The sequence below is a fragment of the Rosa rugosa genome, chromosome 6, assembly GCF_958449725.1.
Source record: "Rosa rugosa chromosome 6, drRosRugo1.1, whole genome shotgun sequence".
NCBI classification, from domain to species: domain Eukaryota; kingdom Viridiplantae; phylum Streptophyta; class Magnoliopsida; order Rosales; family Rosaceae; genus Rosa; species Rosa rugosa.
This window is the reverse complement of record NC_084825.1, coordinates 5230657-5250320: the sequence shown is the minus strand read 5'-3', so window position 1 is coordinate 5250320 and position 19664 is coordinate 5230657. Positions and strand designations below refer to the sequence as shown.

Below are 19664 nucleotides of genomic sequence, written 5' to 3'. Positions count from 1 at the left end.
TCCAATTTGTTAGTCTTTTGATAATTGAGTCATTTAACTTGTTGACGTGACTCATATATGACCTATGTTTTATGATGTGGTGTTAAGGTGGCCTACATAGTCAATTTAGGAGTGAGTCCCACTATTAGAAATCTATTAAATAAATAGTATTTCAACAAATAATCCAACTATAACTTGAACTCATAACAGAATATTAACGAATTGGACCTATTAGATCAAAATTTAAAATACAGGGGTGTTTTTGATGAAATTAGAAGTTCAGGGACTGAATTGATTATGGACCTAAACTACAGGGTAGTAACCAGTATTTAGCCCTTTTTTTTTAATCAATCTATCAATAATTGTCATTACTCAAGTGAGAATAACCATTACATACCCCTCCGCTGTCATTAGCCAATCGCGAGACAGACATGTACCACGATAGTACATACGTGTAGACCATTCATTATACAATCAATGCTCACTTAATTAAGTGAGCCTGTAAGTTAGAACTAGCAAACAAGCAAAGTAAAAACTACAACTAATTAGCACTCATTAAAAATAACAAGCATAGTTCCCAAAAGTAGGGGATTATTAGAGAAAATAGTTAATAATTTTTTTTTTTTTTGAATAAAGGGAAATAATATATTCATCATAAGCCAGAATAGACTGTTACATATCTTTCCGCTGTCATTTAAGGACATAGACAGACAAGAAGATAGTGGTAGTACCCACAAGTGGTACATAGAAATAGACATACTCATTGTACATTCAAATATGTAGAGATAGCAGAGATCCTACTTTGGTACTACGTCGGTGGCGCTAGAAATAGCAAGAGTGCACACAAGTGCCTAGGTTCCTAATACAAGGAAATTTATTGTAATTAGACAAAACTAAAAACATAGGGATGAGCTTAGAGCAAAAAACCCTAGCCCAAAATTTTTTTGTCCAAAGAAGCTCCAATAGCGGGCCTACTCCAAAGCCCAACAGGCCTGGATTGGCCCAAACCAAACCTCCATCTCCAACCACGTGCAGCAAGCACAGTAGTCCTCAGCCACCACAGTGTCCACGTCCGCTCCGCTAGGATTCCCGCAGTCACGACGCAAACACCGCCACGAAACCCTGCTGCCATTGATAGTGTCACCACGAAACCGCGACGACCCAGCGCCCCGCGATCCTACGGCGCCACCGAAGTCAAAACCTCAACATCTGCAACACCGTTGATTTGCAACCGAGACCCACCATAACTACACCGCACGCATCTCAAAGATTTCCATTGGACCTGGAGCCAAAACCACCTGCAAAACTTCAAGCAACACCCACACTAGAATCTCCGGAACGCTAGCATCAAGTCTCGTCCGGCAGCAAACCACGCGTCATTGGCAAGGCCGAAAGGCCAGCCCAAATGCCATAGTCGCCACAGGACGAGAGCGATCTCTTAGTGGAAGCCACCGCGGACCTTTAGGGTTTCTTTGAGAGAGAACTTTCTTTCATATATATCCACGGTCTCTAATAGTTAATAATTTAAACACATGTAATGAAATTAAAAGCGTAAAAATACGAATGAAAATTGGAAAAGTCATGAAATTAAAAAATTAATATTGAACTCTACCCCTCGTTCGACGTGTGTTTCTTTCCTTTTAATTTTCTTTTTTTTTTGATCAATTCCTTTTAATTTTCTTAGTAACAAAGGAAAATGTACATCAGACCAAAGATATAGTATTCAATTCAATTCAATTCTCCCAAGTCTCTCAGATTTCCAGTGAAGACTGAAACAGTAATGCCATAAACGAACCCAACAGCCATGACCAACCCCTACCACCTCCACGCGCCTCTGCGCTCCGCCCCTCAATCCTCCTCTCAAACCTTCACGGCGAAGCTCCTCCTCCTCCTCACTCTCCTCCCTCTCTCCCTCGCCGCCTTGGCTTTCATCCTCCAATGGCGCGGCGGCATCCCCGACCCGACCACGCGCTGGTCCCCTCCTGGATCCAACCACCTCTTCCCCGGCATGGAGGCCTCTCCTCTCTCCTCCGCCGTCGTCCGATCCTCCTCCTCCTCCTCCGATTGCGTCAATCTCGGCCGCAGCAACTCCCCGTCGTTTCCTTACTATCAGAACTGGAAGTTTGATTCTGCCGCCGATTTGAAACCGAAGGTTCGTCTTTCTTCTTTGAAATTTCAGATTCATGTGGTGTTAGAAATTCCTCTGTGATCGCTGTGATCTGTATCTGAACGCATCTCAAATTCATGCTAGTGTTTCATTGATCGTCCGATTGATGCTAGTGATTTCAGTTCATGGATGATCTGGTTTTCTTGATTATTGTTTTGTATTTTTCTTGATTGATCGAAATGATTTGTTGTGGCTATTAGGTGTGATTTGTTAGCGCATTGATTAGGAATTTACTATTTTTGCGAAACTAGGAGCTAGCAAGTATCACTATAGGCTTTAATTTAGAGATGTGCTTTCGATTTTTGACTTGAATATGGGCACAAGCAATTGCTAAGTTGCTTTTGCGAGATGGTTAGTTGCTTTTCAACAGGCAAATACTTAGAGATCAGCCACAGCTAGAAATTGAGTGACACAGAAATGAATAGCGAAACCTACGACAGAAGTGAATTTTGTTTCACCATTGTAGCTACAACAGCTTGTGATATGGGTACTCAGACTTTGCTCTTCACGGGAGATTACGTATGATGCTAATCTCTGTATTATCATCTCAATTACAAAGCATTTCTATTCACATGCTGTAAAATGTGAAGTAACTCCATCTGTTTTCTGGCAACCTCAACTTAACCTTGCTCTCCAAATAGACACGGTGACATTTGCTTTAGATTTTTGAAAGAAGGGATCTCCTTTATTTAAACCCTATGCATGCCTGCTCTGATAATTCAATATGTCAACTGGGCAAGTCAAGTGGTTCTACAGTGGTAGAATTAGCCTAAACCAGTTAATACTAATGGAAAGTAATGGTGAATTAGCTACATCCATTTAATGAGTTTTATGTGGTTATGACTGATTAAGTAACGTATTAACTCGAGCAATTTGGGTATTGGAATAGACGAACACAATACCATTGCTTCACAGGCACATGTATATAGACTATGAGTGAATCCTTGGCTAGTAGAACTTGATTATGTGAGTCGGCTATTTTTGAGATCCCATTCTACTTTATTAAGTAGTGTGATTATAAGGATTTAATGTGATGTCTTGTTTCCATTGTATAACACTTTTGATGACATTTCGTGTAACCCAATTGTTCAGATGATGAATGATAGTTGTTAGGTTTGAGTACTGGATTTTAATACGATCACTTGTTCGACAGAAAGACATTTCAGTGGAATGACCCTGTCCTTCTCTCAATGACTCATATTATTATTATTTCTATTGAAAAACAAACTTTAATGAATTGTTTGTGTTTTTTTGCTTCTGACTTTGCAGATAGTAATTACTACAAGTACGTCGGCAGGCTTAGATCAGATTTTACCATGGATGTTTTATCACAAGGTTATTGGAGTTTCCACCTTTTTTCTTTTTGTGGAAGGAAAGGCTGCGTCTCCTGAAGTATCCAAAGTTCTGGAGTCTATACCTGTGAGTCAAAATATGCCTTGGTCTGCTTATGTTCAGCTTAGTTGATTTATTCTTCTTTTGGTTCTCTTTTCCCCCACTTCAAATGCATTTCTATTATATCTTGTCATTTTCTTTGGGTAAAATCTTTTGAGGATAAACTTTTTGGTATTTTCTCAGGGAGTAAAATTGATATACAGAACAAAGGAGCTCGAGGAGCAACAAGCTAGAAGGTGAGTTGCCACTTTTTTGCTAGGACCACTCTTATGCTAACTGCTAATGTAGTTTTCTTTTATAATTGCTATATTCCTGGCTGCTTAGGCTCTTTCCTTAGCTCGTGATCAGTGAATAATCATCTTTAAATGCTTCCACATTGTTCTACATTTATCTCTTATAGTTGTTTCTTGGATATATCTTTACTGATTTACTTGTTCTTATGCTTCTTGTTTTCGGTACCATCAGTCGGATTTGGAATGAGACATGGCTGTCAAGTTTCTTTTACAAACCATGCAATTATGAGCTATTTGTGAAGCAATCTCTCAATATGGAGATGGCTATTGTTATGGCAAGGGTATGAAAGATGTTATCTCATATAATTTTTCCCCTCTTGTTATTCTTACTTTCTGATACGAGCTTGTGTTGATTTCTTTCTTTTTGTCTTCTTGGAATTTTCTCTTGCATACAAAAACAATAGGATGCTGGAATGGACTGGATTATTCATCTTGATACTGATGAGTTACTACACCCAGCTGGTGCCAAGGAGTATTCTTTGAGGCAGTTGCTGCTTGATGTGCCTGGGAATGTGGATATGGTTATTTTTTCGAACTATGTAAGTGAATTTGTAGTGGTACTTTTAAACATTGTGGTAGGCAGGTGGTTAAACTTAATTGCACATGCTAGTTTTGTACTTTTACATAGTCTCTCGTTTCAACCCTGATGCTTGTTATTCGGTAAATGTAATTAACGGTGATATTTTGTTGAGTAGGAGAGCAGTGTTGAACGAGATGATATTAAGGAACCTTTTACCGAGGTAAATTTCTCTATTGTCCATTATTCTTGCTTTTTACGTGGTTCAGTAGATTCGTTTTAATTTTGTTCTAGTCTTATAGATAGTAGTAAATTATTATACTTGTCATGCCATGCTGCCTGTCTGATTGGAGACATCTTTTATTATGTGTACCGTTATTGTTAATCAGTGATGAGCTTGTATCCTCGTCTTAGTCGTAGGTTTAAGTTGAAATGCTGAAAGACAGAATTCTATTGTTGCTTAATCGAAATCTGCAACAATAAAGTTTATAGACACAGGATTATCTTTTCTATACCCAACTAAATGGATTAAACCAGCCATTCAATGCAAGTTTTTACTGAAGAACAGAACTATATCCAATTTGCAAGACACCCACCTTGGTCTAGCCCTTTTTCACAATCTAGACATAGACTTTGAAGTGGTTAGTCAAAAACTTCAAATACGGGCTTTTAGTTTGGCAAGAAGTAGGTGTGGGATTAGGAGAAGGAAGATGTCACAAGGATTGTGCTGCATAAAGATTTGGTAGTTATGAGCAGTAAGTATCGTCCTTATTTATTATTGTGGCATCCACAGTGAGAAAGGTTGCTAGAAATTTGTCCTTGTTGATACCTAAAAAGTTACATGTTCTCTTTTTATTATAGTTTATTTGCATTTAATTAGAAATGCATATATGGTTCCTGACCTGTTTTCTTCATGTATTTCTGACACTAATAGGTATCCATGTTCAAGAAGAATTACGATCATGTACCAAAAGATACATACTTTGGAATGTACAAAGAATCAACTCGTGGCAACCCAAACTACTTTTTGACTTATGGAAATGGGAAATCAGCTGCTCGAATCCAAGATCATCTCCGTCCTAATGGCGCACACAGATGGCACAATTATATGAAAACCCCAAAGTACAGTAATTTTGTATTGAAAAGAGCACTGTTTTTTTTTTATTTTATTGATTGTAGTAATCATTTTTCTTGCAATTCCTTTTAGTGAGATCAAATTGGAAGAGGCTGCTGTTCTACACTACACATATGCCAAATTTTCGGACTTAACGTCACGACGTGATCGGTGTGGCTGCAAGCCTACAAGGGAAGATGTCAAAAGATGCTTCATGTTGGAATTTGATAGAGCTGTGAGTTCAATGCATTATTTAGTCATTTGTTTATCCCTTTAGCTTTTTACAGCCTTATGAAGTACATGAAATGGCCAATTAAGCTTATAATCTTTTAGATGAATCAATTAGTTGGTCCATGTGGAGCAAAGACTGCAAAGTTGTATCATATGAAAGGTGAAAGGTGTTAAGGTGTGCTTCAAAGGCCTATATATAGAGAAAGGGAGAATTCACAAGAAATACTGATACAATTATTATACCTCAAGCCTAGGGTATAGTTTGGTGACCAAGAATGAGATGCTGCTGCAATTTGTGTTAGATTAATGATAATCTAAAAAGTTTTTAAAATGTTTTACTTCTTGTAAGTGGTCAATTATTATTGAAAGCAGTCAGTGGGGGTACTAGGGATTCAGTGGTGACTATTGTGCATAATTATGGACAAATATAAAATTCTTGAAAATATGAATATATGCTTATTGGTAGAGCTATTATTTGCCATATTAAAAGAAGAATATGGTTCATTATATACATCTCCATGCATCAACTGACTGTATGTAGCAAAGAACGTCTTGTAAAACCACTAAGGGGATTTGACTTGTATTCTAAGAATTCCAGTATACAAACTAGCTTTTGCCCCTTTTTATTATTTCTTTTGGTAACACCGTAACAGTTATACTATGTGCCAGCTGTTAGTCTCTGTTTTTTTCTCCCCCCCCCCTCCTTTATATTCAACTAAGCAATTAGCATTGCAGGCATTCATAATTGCTTCAACTGCAACTGAGGAGGAAATGCTCAAATGGTAAGTTCATTTATTTTTTAATTGCTAACATTAATTTTGTTGCTTACTCTTATGAGAAACCGATTGACAGTAGCTTACTTTTTTCGTTTCTCTTTAATCCTTTTGCTGCTAATTGACTTCTGTTCTCTGATCCTGTTCTAGGTACCATGAACACATTGTATGGGATGACAAAGATATAAGAATAAAACTTTTGAGGAAAGGCATCTTGACTCGAATATATGCTCCAATGGTAAGCGTTTTTTCCAATTCTCTTAGCCCCACAGGAGGAATATTTAACGAGATAAAGACTCAAGTTATCAGAGCAGGAAAATGTTTTTATCTGCTGACATTATATATAGAAGAGGAAACATTTGAATTTTACTACTGTAGTTATATTTTTGCATTATGTGATACGTGGTAATTTTGTTTTCATATATTGTGAAAGATGAAGTAAAAAAAATCACATAACTACACATTAACATTCTCATTTGTCTCATAATGTTTGTAGACGTCTTTCTTTTTCTTTTGGCAGTTGTCTTATTGTTATCGTGTTTTTAACTTCTCATTGTCCTCATTGTCAGTTTTCCACCTTCAACATCTCTTGTTATTTATGTTTTCCTTACCGTTTCCCATCATTTTCCACCTCATTAAATCTCATCGTTCTCTCCCCATCTCTCTCTGTTGAATCTCACCAACGATCTTTCATACTATAGTGGAAAGTGCTTTATCTATAAATTAAAAAGAATACAAAGAAAGAATTATGAAAGTATGTTTTAGCCTTTTGTTTGTTTCTGATAATAAACTGATGAAGTTACTACTTTTAGGAGTCAAAAGGTTTGAAACTGAAGTGTCTTCAAAACACACATTTAATCGGTTTTAATGATTGATGGATACATGTATCTATTTTATATTGAAGTTTATGTCTTTTGTACACCTCAGGCCATAATCCAAGGACTAAAGGAGTCGGGAGTCTTCAGCTCTGTTATTGCATCTGCCTCAACTACACTCTCAAAGGAAAAGTTCTTGGCAACAATTGATAGTAGTAACTCCTCTAGAGCTACTGCCTCTATATCCCACCCGTCGAGGAAGATTAGTAGAAGCAGTGAGAGTATGGCTACTGCCAGGAAGACCTTGGATGTTGAAGTTGCTGAATTCCAAGAACTGGCCGTTCCACCATTATCCCCTCCAGTAATGGATGATAACCAGCTCAGCTTTGAAGTGTAATAGATCTCACAACTTGATTGCTTATTCTGAATGTGAACAAGTTAAATGACATGAAGAATCAGGAGAGAAAAGTAAGAGAGTAAACAGGCTAGTTGTTGGAGGTTCATTCGGGTTGGTTCTTCCCGATCATTATCCAAGCGTGGTGAACAATTGATTAGGATTTCTGGGCAAGCCTCTTTGTACTAGGCTAGTTGGGGTTCAACGAGAAATCTTCCATTGTTGTGTATAGATAGAAACCTGTGATGAGTCATTTATTTTTGGAATTGTTCTGTAGTATAGAAAGCTGTCTATTAGGATACTAAGCTACTGTGTATACATTTTGGATCTGTTATTATTATATGCTGTCTTTGAAAATATTAGATAGCTTGTTGTCGTTCATGATTCGTAAAGTATGGCCATCAGCTCATTATCATTTACTAAGATGACATTTCTTTATGCCCGCCCCCTCTCCTGTCAGCCTGTACGGCCCTGAACGGCGACGTTTTGGTTCCAAGAAGGAAGTGCAAACAGTCCAGAGCTCATCTCCTTCGGATTTCTCAGGTACCTAATTCTTCCCTCTCCTTCAATCGCTTTTGATTCTGCATTCAATTTCACTTTAATCTTCAACATGCATGCTTCTGTTGCGTTTTGGATCTTGATATGAAATAGATTTTGGTATATAGCTTAGGAAATAGTTAGGGTTTAGGTTGAGAATTCGGATGAGTATTTGCGCTAGTTTTATTTGAATACGCAATATATATGTGTATGTAGAAGCATATAGAAGAGTATGAATGATTGAATGGTTAAACGCCAGGAAGAAAAAGAAAAGAGGGAAAATTCGGTGTCGTAGAAATGCGTTGTGCGACATTGAACCTGGTTGGAGGTGCTTCTATGCGACATCAATTGGCAGGAAAACCCGAGTCTCCGATTATAATAATCCCTAAACTGCTGTTTGTGTGGAATGTCGACAGCACAAGATTTTGTAATCGGAAGCTTCTCTAATTGAGAACAGCAAAGCTGGCAGATCAGAAGTTTTTCCTTATGATGATTATCCATTTCCTTATCAAATACCTGTCTCACAAGATCTCCTTTGGACACCTCATGGCTTGCTGCATTCAGTACAGAGTGTAAAAGAAAATCCAAATACCCAATCCAGTGACGAAAGATGGAAAGTTAGATGCTCGAAACTAGACTCTATCGCTTTCTCCACTTGAGTTACCGATCCTATCTGATCATTTAATACCTGAAATAATTTATACAGAAGATGAAGAGTGCATGGTGGCTTACGAATACAAAACATTAATAATAAGCAGATCTAACTCTAATTATTAAAATCTAGCTGCCAAGGGTTTGGTGTGAACTATATAGTTTGATTCAGTAGCCGTCCTCTTTGTCTATGTTCCTTAGGAAAAGTTAATGGTTTGATGCTTCTGTTTGTCAAGGAAAACACCCCCCCCCCCCCCTTATAAAACCAATCAAGAGCAAACACCCACCTTCTGTTTGGCACACATTCATGGAGGCATAGGAGTATGCCAGGGACATTAAGCCACAGAATCTCTTGGCTTGTACTAGAACATCTTTCTTTTTCTCCCCTCTATATTTTAATGTCATCATATGATGGACTGTATTTACCACCACAATACGTTGGGGCATACTCATCAAGTCAAGCTGTGTGATTTTGGAAGTGCAAAATTTCCCGTCTCCCAGTTTTTCATAAAATGAATTAGGAGTCCTAGTTCATTGTGGGAAACTCACGTTATTGGCCATTCCTATTGCTAAAATGCTAATAGGTTTAGGAAAACCTGCATGGTACATTAAGTTCAATAAAGAATCTGTACATGAATCAGGAACTATGTTCCTATTGCTAATAGGTTTAGGAAAACCTTTATAGGCTTCCCAGCCTATATATAGGACTCTACTTGGTCTAGACAAATTCAACAAGCATGGCACCATCAAATTTAAGGTCTAGACATTCTACCCTCGAATTTGTTCAGAAAACCCAAGTGGAATGGAATACTGTACCATGCAGCTATACGGATGAGCCAACGAGTGCTGATGTGCTTAGGATCCAATTTGTATTCGGCAGGTCAACCCAACATGCTATTGGAACCTTTGCAAATGTTTATGAAGGATTTCTTATCAGTAAAGCTGGAAAGTTCATCTCGATCCGTCCTTCTGAGTTATGTATTGAGGATATGGCTAGTGTTAAGCAATCTCATTCCATATGTATGATCGAGGACTTCATTAAAACCGAGTTTCCTGAAGTAAAACCGTCTTCTATTGTGGACAAGGTAATTGAACTAGTTCAGAACTCAATCGGCTCTCCTTTGCCTCCTGATCGTGTTATCGATGTGAAGTCGATAGATGGGCTTGTGATTGTGCATCATACTAATTCTTGCTGGAGCGAAAAGAAATTACATTATAAGATGGACTCTACGAGACATGGAGACTGTGTTTTGTGTTTGGATGACTTTGATGTCGAACTTGACGGTAGTCGATTGCCTTGCTTGCACGCTTTTCATAAAAATTGCCTTTCTGAGTGGCTGCAAATAAGTAATACTTGTCCCATTTGCCGTTTTAATATACGTATTAAATGGGTTCCATGGTTTTAATATATATATGCACAGGAATCTGGATTTTGAGAAGAGCTAGCTTGGTTGGGGTCTTGGACTAAGATTAAGTTGTGTCTTTGTAGCTAAGATTGGCTGGGAAATGTAACTTATTCCAAGCTCGAAAGTTTCTCTCTCAAGCGCCGCTGCTAGGGTTTCTTCGGAAAAGATTTCTACCCTCCGTCCGACGGCAAGACACCACGGCAAAAGCTAAGCTAGAGCACCAAAAATACAACGAGGCCTAAAGGTCAAAAGGAAGAAGCTGAAAGCACCACGGTAAGACACCAAGAGGAGACTACGAGTCTGTTGACAGGGGAGTCATTGAATTTAAGAGTCGCAAGTCTGCATCTTATAGTAGCTAGAGACAACAGTTGCAGACTTGCAGGTCGATATCAGTTCTACAAAAGTATTCCCACAAACTAGTGAAATAAAACTCTTCACGACTACTTACAAAGCTATTCAACTCTATTTCACAAAAAAAAAAAGAAAAAAAAGAGAGCTATTCGATTCTGTATGGATATTACCGCAATAGTCGCGGGCACAGCCCGCCTACAAACATAGAATCAAATTTGCTAAAAATTATGGAGGTTCCTACCAAATTTGGTTGAGTTTTCCATTGAAAAATGAAATCAATGGAGACGTAATTTGATCAAGTTGAATGCCTTAACTATCAGTGCAAAATGTGAAAGGGTCTTTCTAAATGTACCCAGCAAATTTCTATTTAGACCCAGCAAATCAGTTTTGCATTAAAAGACACTTATATCCTCGTACGAAATGACAATAATAGTCATGGTAAATAATAAAAGAAACCATAAAGTTCAAAACTCTTTTTTTCTATTTGTACCCAGCAGTTCACTGTGTTTACGTTGTTACGTTGTTTCTTCGAGCAAAACCTTAAACCCAAATTTCACTTTCCTTTATAATTGCTTCAAGGGTTTAATACGCATGATATTGACAGAGTTGTGACTGCAATTATGATTTCGGAGGAGTCAAATAAGGTTTGTGCATTTTGTTTATCATAGAACCAGAAAAAACAATATAATTTTTAGTGCAGTTTATCGCACTTCATTCGGTCAACAAGCACCGAAAGAAGTTAGAATATTCGGCAGCTAACTACCGAAAACATAGGAAAGTTCGGCAGCTAAACACCGAAATTTTGTCAAAACTTCGGAGCACAACTACCGAATTTTACTGTTTTGTTCGGGTGACAACCACCGAATATTGGTATAATTTGCGGCAGACAACCACCGAATGTTACTACTTGTCAAATTCTTTTCCTTTTATCTAAAATACTTATAGCTTATTTATTTATTTATTATTGTGACGTCTTTTTTTTTTTTAACAGATTAAATCTGAGTCTATTGAAAGTGGCAATGGTTGGACTAAATGTGTTTTTGAAACAACAAATCAATTTATAACTAGTGAGGTAAGTAGCTTGTAAACTGTCAAGATGATTAGCTTCGGGTTTCCATTCAATTTCAATAGTAATTGTTTGTTTGTACAGGTATTCAAAAGTCGAAATGAATTAGTTAACTGGACTCGTGAAGAAGGAAGAAAGTGTGGAATAGTAGTTGTAATAAGGAGGTCTGATGCTCCAGGGAATTGTAGGTTAAAAAGAGGGCGAATAACTTTTGGTTGTGAGAGAGGTGGCTTTTATCAAAAGAATAGTATAGCCTCTGAATGCATGCAAAAGAAGAAGCTTAATGCCAATCTGAATCCTCAAAAGAAGAAGCGTGAAAGGAGTGGTGGTACAAAGAGGTGTGGTTGCCCATTTCGCTTGAAGGGCAAAAATGTTGGCCCTGAGGATGAGTGGACCCTTGAGGTGGTAAATGGGATGCATAACCATCATGCTGCAAAGTATCCTGAAGGGCATTCCTTCCTGGGGCGATTAACCAAGGAAGAAAATAATTTGTTGGTTGATATGTCAAAGAACTTGGTAAATCCAAAAGAAATATTATACACTTTGAAGCAAAATGACCCACTCAATTCAAGCACTATGAAGACAATCTACAATGCTCGACATATTCAAAGGGTGGTTGAAAAAGCTGGTAGGTCAGAGATGCAAATATTGCTAAACAATTTGCAGAAATACAATTATGTGGAGTGGCATAGGAGTTATGGCACAGAGAACATTGTGAGTGACTTGTTCTGGACTCATCCTGATAGTGTAAATCTGCTACGTGCATTTCCTTATGTTTTAATAATGGATGCCACATACAAGACAAATAAGTTTCGATATCCATTGTTAGAGATTGTGGGGGTGACATCTACAGAATTAACATTCCATGCTGCATTTGCATACATCCATGCTGAGAAAGAGGAAAATTACGTTTGGGCTTTATCTAGATTGAAGAGTGTGATGAATGAAGACTGTCTTCCAAGTGTGATTGTTACTGACAGAGAGCTAGCACTCATGAATGCCATTCGTCGAGTGTTCCCTGCTGCTCAACATTTATTGTGCAGATGGCATATTAATAGGGCAGTGTTGGGAAAATGCAAAAAGCTTGTTGATAACCAAGTGAAGTTTAAAAAGTTGATGCAGGCATGGAACACATTGGTCTTTTCAGATACGATACCTGACTATGAAAGACATTTACATGAGTTCGAGAGAGACTACAAAAAATATGATGAAGTACTAACCTATGTGAAAGGCACTTGGTTGAATGAATATAAGGAAAGATTTGTTGAAGCATGGACGAACAATTATATGCATTTTGGAACGATGACTTCAAACAGGTAATTTTCAATTGATATTTTTTATTTGTTAATAAACTACGTATTGTTTCATATAATTTACTTGAATTTTCATATACTGTTCATGTGTACTTTTAACTAGGGCGGAAAGTGCTCATTCAAAATTGAAGCGACATTTGATGTCTAGTCTGTGCAACTTTGACACATCATGGAAAAAGATTCACGCCTTATTGGTGTTGCAACACACAGAAGTAAAGGCTTCATTTGAGAAAAGTCTTATATTTGTCCGACATGACTTCATGAAGAATGAGTTTAAGGTAATAGTGGGTTTTGTATCACATGCTGCCCTAGATTATATTTTGGGAGAGTCTGAGAGAATCGATGTTATTGGAACTAATGAGAATGCATGTGGTTGTACTTTGAGAAAAACACATGGGTTGCCATGTGCACATGAGATGGCAATTTATAAGGAGAATGGCAGCCCTATTCCACTCGATTGTGTTCATCGTCATTGGAGGAAATTAGATTTGTTTCATTCCCCACAAAGTAATGACCCTATAGATATTCCATTGAAGTCACTAGAGGAAAGATTCATGACCTGGTTACATGAAAGGGACGATGACACCAAGAGACAGGTAAGGAGAAAGTTAGAGGAAATTATGAATCCAGGATGTACCCTGCTTACAGAACCACTAGCGAAGATCAACACAAAAGGACGTCCAACTAAAGAAGAAGCCTCTACTCGTCGTATGTTATCTTCTTTTGAGATTGCATTGTCAGGTCAAGATAGTCATTCACAAACACCAGGTGTCGGGAGCGTTATAATGAAAGCTGCATTGAAGAGACCAAATAGGAGACGACCAAAAGAGGCAAAAGGTAATATTCAATCAGCAAAATTAACTCCTGGAACTACTAGTACTAGTGAGACAACCATGAAGACAAAGAAACGACCATCCAAAGTGGGAGAACATATCAGTCCTTCACTAATTCCCACGCAGGTTTGTAGATTTAGTAATATTTCATTTTTTTTATTGCTTATAATGGTAGATTTGTTTCACTAATTGTTTAGCAATACTCACCTAAATTTTGTATTCTATAGTTGAATCTACGTCAACATGTCAATCCATCTGAATTGACACAGGAGTATAATGACTGGTTTCCTCAAGAAATGTGGCCATTTTTCTTAGGAGCCAATGATGTAAAGGATGATGGTAATTGTGGTTTTAGAGCTATAGCTGAGTTTATGGGATATGGTGAGAATAATTGGCGCCGTGTACGCAAGGAGTTGTTGCAAGAGTTTCATCGAAATAAGCATGCATATCGATTACTATTCCGATATGCTGAGCGACTGGAGGAGGTGGAGAGGAGATTAGATTATTTTAATGATTTTCCGCCTGAAGAACATTGGTTCTTAATACCAGATATGGGATACATTGTCGCAAATTGTTACAACGTTGTGCTGATGCATTTTGGTTTGCCTTTGATGTCTTGTTTTACCTTCTTACCAATGAATAGTATCCCACTTCCTATAGTTGATCGTCGTGAAATTTCAATTGGTTTTGTCAAAAGATGTCACTTTGTCCAGGTATTCTATACATGTTGCTAAAATACATTTTTTTATACTGTATTTGTCTTATAATTGTAACGAATTGGTAATCTTTTTCTCTTGTCTTATTAGGTTCATTTGAGGTCATTGCATCCTATGCCACCTGTTATCAATTGTTGGTTTAAATACTCTCTACCTCGTGCAAATGGATGGTTAGCTCCCTATAGTGATCGTCTTCATAATGGCAGAGATATTTTTTGTCCAAATTATTCAGACAATGAAAAAGTTTATCATCTTGATAGTGATTAGTTTGTTTATGAATTGCTCGTTATGTCTCTTGAGCTAGTTTAGGTTCTTAATTGTTACTGTTTTCAAAGACATAGGTGTTTCTATTATTAATTGGATTGATGATTGCATTCAAAAAACGAGTCTGTAAATGCTACTGCATGCTTTTAGTTTATGTTTATGATCCATATAGAACAATTAAAAAGGAAAAGAACAAAATCATTTCTACTACAAGTCAATCATAGTTGACATTAATGTATGAAAAAAATTTCAAATACAATTAAATCTATTCATTATTTTGTACACGCCGCCGACGTTGATATGTGCGTGTATTTTGCACTTGGTCACCTAATAGTATATGTTGGATGCTTTCAATTGCCTCATATAGCTTCATTGGTTGTCTTATAGCATCATCTCGGCCAACATCAACAATAGATTGAGTGATACACAATGCCCGTGATATACGCTGCATCAAGCAAGTATTAAAAATTTGTAAGTTAGTAGTGCTAGACAAATAATTAAATTAAACCTTAAGAAATATATACCTGTAATGGATGATTTTCCTCATTTGAATCAACTGCAGCAGACACCCGATCAGGGTGTTGAACATAGGGATGTGTGATCTTTTGGTACCACGATAAGTATTCTGGAGTGCAGTCATATGAAAACTTAACTGGAGTGCTTCGGTTGGCATCTGCTAACACGTGATCTCGCCATCTTTGCCACAATCCATCGAAGTACTCATACACAACCTTGTACGATTTGGAATCAGAAACTCGTCGAACACGAGATGGGGTGTAAGGGTTGCAAGGAATTGTTTGAACTCGACCAAATTGTCTTAGAACCCTATCAGGATAATATGGTTCCACAATATCTAAACACTTAAGCATTCCTGTGTAAAATGTGATTTCCAATAATGGATGAGCATCCCTATGACCACGATATGGATCCCATATGACCTGAGAAAATAAAAATAAATTAGGTATAAAAAAAAGAGCAATATTCTAACTGTCAATATAGAAATGTCAACATACCTCGTGTGCCTGCATATGATCAAGCTGTTGGCGAAGAGCTTGCACGTAAACTAGTGACAAACCTGCATCTTTTCGAGGTTCCCAACGATTCACTCGTGGCTCATTCTCTGAATATTCAACACGAAGATGAGGGGAAACTACATTCCGGAAGTGCTCATATATCCAAGCCTCAAGCAATGTCAAATAACCCCCAATTTGCCTACAACCAACTCTAGATGCAAGTCCTAACTGTCGATATAAAAATGATAACCCTGCAGCTCCCCAGGCATACCGACCAACCCTATTAAGATCCCGTAAAAAATGTAGGTAAATCACATTTATCCTATTCCCAGTCTTGTCCACAAAAAGTGTGCAACCTAATATATATAGCAAGAATCCTCTTGCTGCGAACTCAATAAATTCAAGAGAACTATCATCTGAAACACTCTGAAATCTTAATCTCAACCACTCTAGTGTTACCCCATTTCCACCATATCGACTCATTTCATTCTTTGCCTCATCTATAGTAACTCCTAGTGTAGATGACAGTAAAGATGCATAATAAGTTTTGTCTAACCGCACACCGTCAGGTACAGATATGGAATCACCCTGAATTGGAATACCTAAAATGTTAAAAACATCATCCAATGTAATTGTCATTTCACCAAAGGGTAAGTGAAATGTATTCGTCTCAGGCTGCCACCTCTCACAAAAGGCTGACACAACAACTCTATTACCAATTAAATATGAACAGTTAACTAATGGCCTCAACCTAGACCCATCAATGTAACTCCAAAACTTATGGTTAGTAACATGTTCATCAAATACCCATTGTGTGAGCTTATATGAATGGTTCTGAAGTTTCAACGGATCACGTTCCTGAAAAAAAAAATAAAGAATAAAAACTTTTGTGATACATGAATTGGACTCTTAAAAAAGAATACGAACATAAAAGAAATAAAATGCCTCAATATATAATTGAAGTTTCTTGAGAAAAAAAGGAGGAAAAAAAAAATAACTGAAAGTAGAGTAATGATGTCTAATGATATAACTGTAAATGGTGTCCAAGTATGCTCAGTATAAGTTGCGTATATGATGAATCAGAAGCTTAATCTCATTTATCCAGAAATGGCAAGACCAAAAAAAATAAAATAAAAATTCAAGTTGCATAGTTTTGCTGTTGTCATATAATGAAATGTTATTGTAAGAACAAAGCAACCAATCATACCTTATTAAACCATATAGCAGCTGCTACATGACTTTTAAAGCTCTTCAATACCGATGGATCATGAGGACCTCCCGGAAATGGACCACTTAGAGGCTCATCTGCATCTGTAAAGGGTTCAGAAGCTTGTTCTTCCCCAGTATCAACACCAGCCTCTAGTATACCATCATCCACTACTGACTGAGAAGGTTGAGAACAAAATTTTCTTTTTGTCTTTGAGGTTATGGGGCAATCATGGTGTTTAGAACCTCTAGCCATACTACAAAATAAATAATAATGTCTATCAGGTAAAGTTGAAAAACATTAAATACCAAAGCAGCTATAATTGTGGAGAAAAAAATAATATATATATATATATATATATATATATATATATACAAGGTTCTGCAAAGAGTTTAATATCAGAAAATTGGGTGAAAAAACCATGCATGTCCTGGCATCAAGTTTCTAACGTGAATATGTGATAGTGGTACCCTGTAGAACTTTTGAAAATTGTAAATTGGGTAGTGCAAATGATTACAAAGTCAGTGCATGAAATTGGTAGGCAACCATTTTGAATTTGAATAGAACAAATGCTACCAAGGGTCATTGTTAGTACGTTGCATCTGAACTACTTTCTTTCATTCTGCATTATCACATTGTTAGGTGGAAAGATAGGTTTCTACTGCAAGGAGAAGGAAATTCTATGGTAATCTCGACATTGTGTCCTACTCCTACCAGGCTACCTTTGACTTTGACAGTTCATTATCAAAATTATGTTTTGAGGAAATAGCTTTTGATTTTCACATTGCATTTCTCATGAAAAGGAGACATTAATATGTTGGAAGACAGTTATAGTGAGAAACATCAAACGTAAACTATACGTGTACCTCAAAACGGAGCCAAACTATGGCCACAGGTAGAAATGATGGAACATTTGTTTATTCATCATATCATGTTGAAGACAGTTTTGAGATAGAGTTCTGGCATTCCAACATCAGGTAGAAATTTCATGATAAATGCAAAGTGAAAATCAAAAGCTATTTCCTCAAAACAACTGTCCATTCTCACGCACCTAAACCCTATTTAAATTCTCCAGTGTTATAATCATTCAGCTAGTAAGATATAATTTTCAGAAGCTTCTCTAAATAATCATTCAACAGCAGGTTTTGTGTTGACTCTCAAGTGCAAATGCAATGCTAAATAATGCAAACAAAGCCTCGATTCCAAACATTGTCACAACTCAGTTGTAATCAACATAAAGAACTCAAGTCATCAACTTCATTCAAGCATATGAGTTAAAGCATCCAAACAAATACCCATAAAATAAGTGTTTCGTATCAAACTGATCAACTCTCTTATAAGCAAATTGAATTCAAAGCAAAACAAAATTAAACAAAGCAATACCCATGAATCAAAAGAAAATATCAACAAATGAACCCGAGATTCAAATCCTAAATTAAGAAATTAAACTAATAAAGTACTCGTGGAAAGAAATTTAAACCAAGAAGTGAGAGAGGGTGAGAGATACCTTGAAATTCGGCGGGTGAGAGCGAAGGAAATAGCTCAGTGCCGAGTTTGAGAAATACCTTGAAATTCTTGAGTTTGAGACTGCGCTTCTTTTTCCTCTACTCGGTGTCGAGTCCGTCCTCTATAATAATGCTCTGCACGAGTTCCTCTCAGTTGGAGAACGAGTTTGGTGCGACCCTCATTGATGTCGAGAGAATCAGGGTTTTGCTGGGTGTGAGGTTTTGGGCGTGAGATTTGGGTGTGGGTGTGGGTGTGAGGTTTTGGGTGTGAAATTTGCTGGGTGTGAGTTAAAAATAAGGGTATTGTTGGAAAAGTTGCTGGGTGTAACTACAAATTCTATTTTTTTACTGAAGGTAAAAATTTTGCTGGGTCTAAATAGAAATTTGCTGGGTACATCTAGAAAGACCCAATGTGAAAACCTGCGGTACTGACAGACATAAAATCTGGACAATCGAAGTATGTTGATATATAATCTACTTTTTTTTTTTTTTTTTTTCTCTTAACACAAAAGTGGTGGCCGAGTGAGTTACCACTATGGAGCCGAGAACTTTGGGTATGACCCCTTCCTAAGGGATGTTTTTCACAAGCTGGGGTTCGAACCAAAGACCTATTACCAGGAGAAGCCCTGTAGTGTTCTCCCCACTTGTAGCCTAGCATGCTTCCACTAAACCAACCCCATTAGGTCATAACTTTTTGATCACAAGCGATCATTTTACTAAGATTTTCTTCAATATGAATATAGAGGTAAATTTTACAGTAGATGCTCCAGTTTTTCTCAGCTATTTTTGTCTTAATTAATTAAGTTCCGTGTTCTATCCAGTGGCGGAAGGACATGGAAGGCTATATGGGCTCAAGCCTAGACGAGATTTTGGGTTAAAAACCTTAAGGTATATATATATCTCTACCTTTCAGCCCATACCAGCCCAAAGAAAAAAAAAAAATTATCCATCAAAGTCGCGTGTATTCCCAGTCTCACAGAGTCACAGCCTTACAGAGTCACACTACTCAGACACTCAGTAGGTCAGATTTGTGTGTTTCGATGAAACAACTCCTAGCTAAGTCTCTCTTCGAAAGAGAAATGCCTCAAGCAATCCACACCCAAATTCCCTTCTTGTGGAAAATCTCA

General features: G+C 37.3%; 2 protein-coding genes across 3 annotated transcripts; one reads left to right on the top strand and one right to left on the bottom strand.

Moving 5' to 3' along the window:
- Positions 1-1684: 1684 nt before the first annotated feature.
- LOC133715192 (glycosyltransferase-like KOBITO 1) lies at positions 1685-8054 on the top strand. Its single transcript, XM_062141585.1, has 11 exons — positions 1685-2131; positions 3416-3565; positions 3722-3774; positions 4004-4112; positions 4236-4370; positions 4527-4571; positions 5283-5470; positions 5556-5697; positions 6429-6475; positions 6617-6704; positions 7394-8054. Exons 1-11 carry the CDS (start codon positions 1784-1786, stop codon positions 7676-7678), a joined length of 1590 nt encoding a protein of 529 aa, XP_061997569.1. The 5' UTR covers positions 1685-1783; the 3' UTR covers positions 7679-8054.
- A 4232-nt stretch (positions 8055-12286) lies between these two features.
- LOC133717453 (protein MAIN-LIKE 1-like) lies at positions 12287-18749 on the bottom strand. Of its 2 annotated transcripts, none has more exons than XM_062144168.1 (5): positions 18540-18749; positions 17033-17288; positions 15826-16683; positions 15337-15750; positions 12287-12707 (listed from the first exon to the last, which is right to left on the bottom strand). In XM_062144168.1, the coding sequence occupies exons 2-5, from the start codon at positions 17285-17287 to the stop codon at positions 12678-12680; spliced, it is 1557 nt and encodes a 518-aa protein (XP_062000152.1). In that variant the 5' UTR covers position 17288; positions 18540-18749; the 3' UTR covers positions 12287-12677. The 2 variants fall into 2 exon arrangements, with proteins under 2 accessions (XP_062000152.1, XP_062000151.1); XM_062144167.1 differs by lacking the exon at positions 12287-12707 and adding an exon at positions 14997-15257.
- Between the last annotated feature and the right edge of the window lie 915 nt (positions 18750-19664).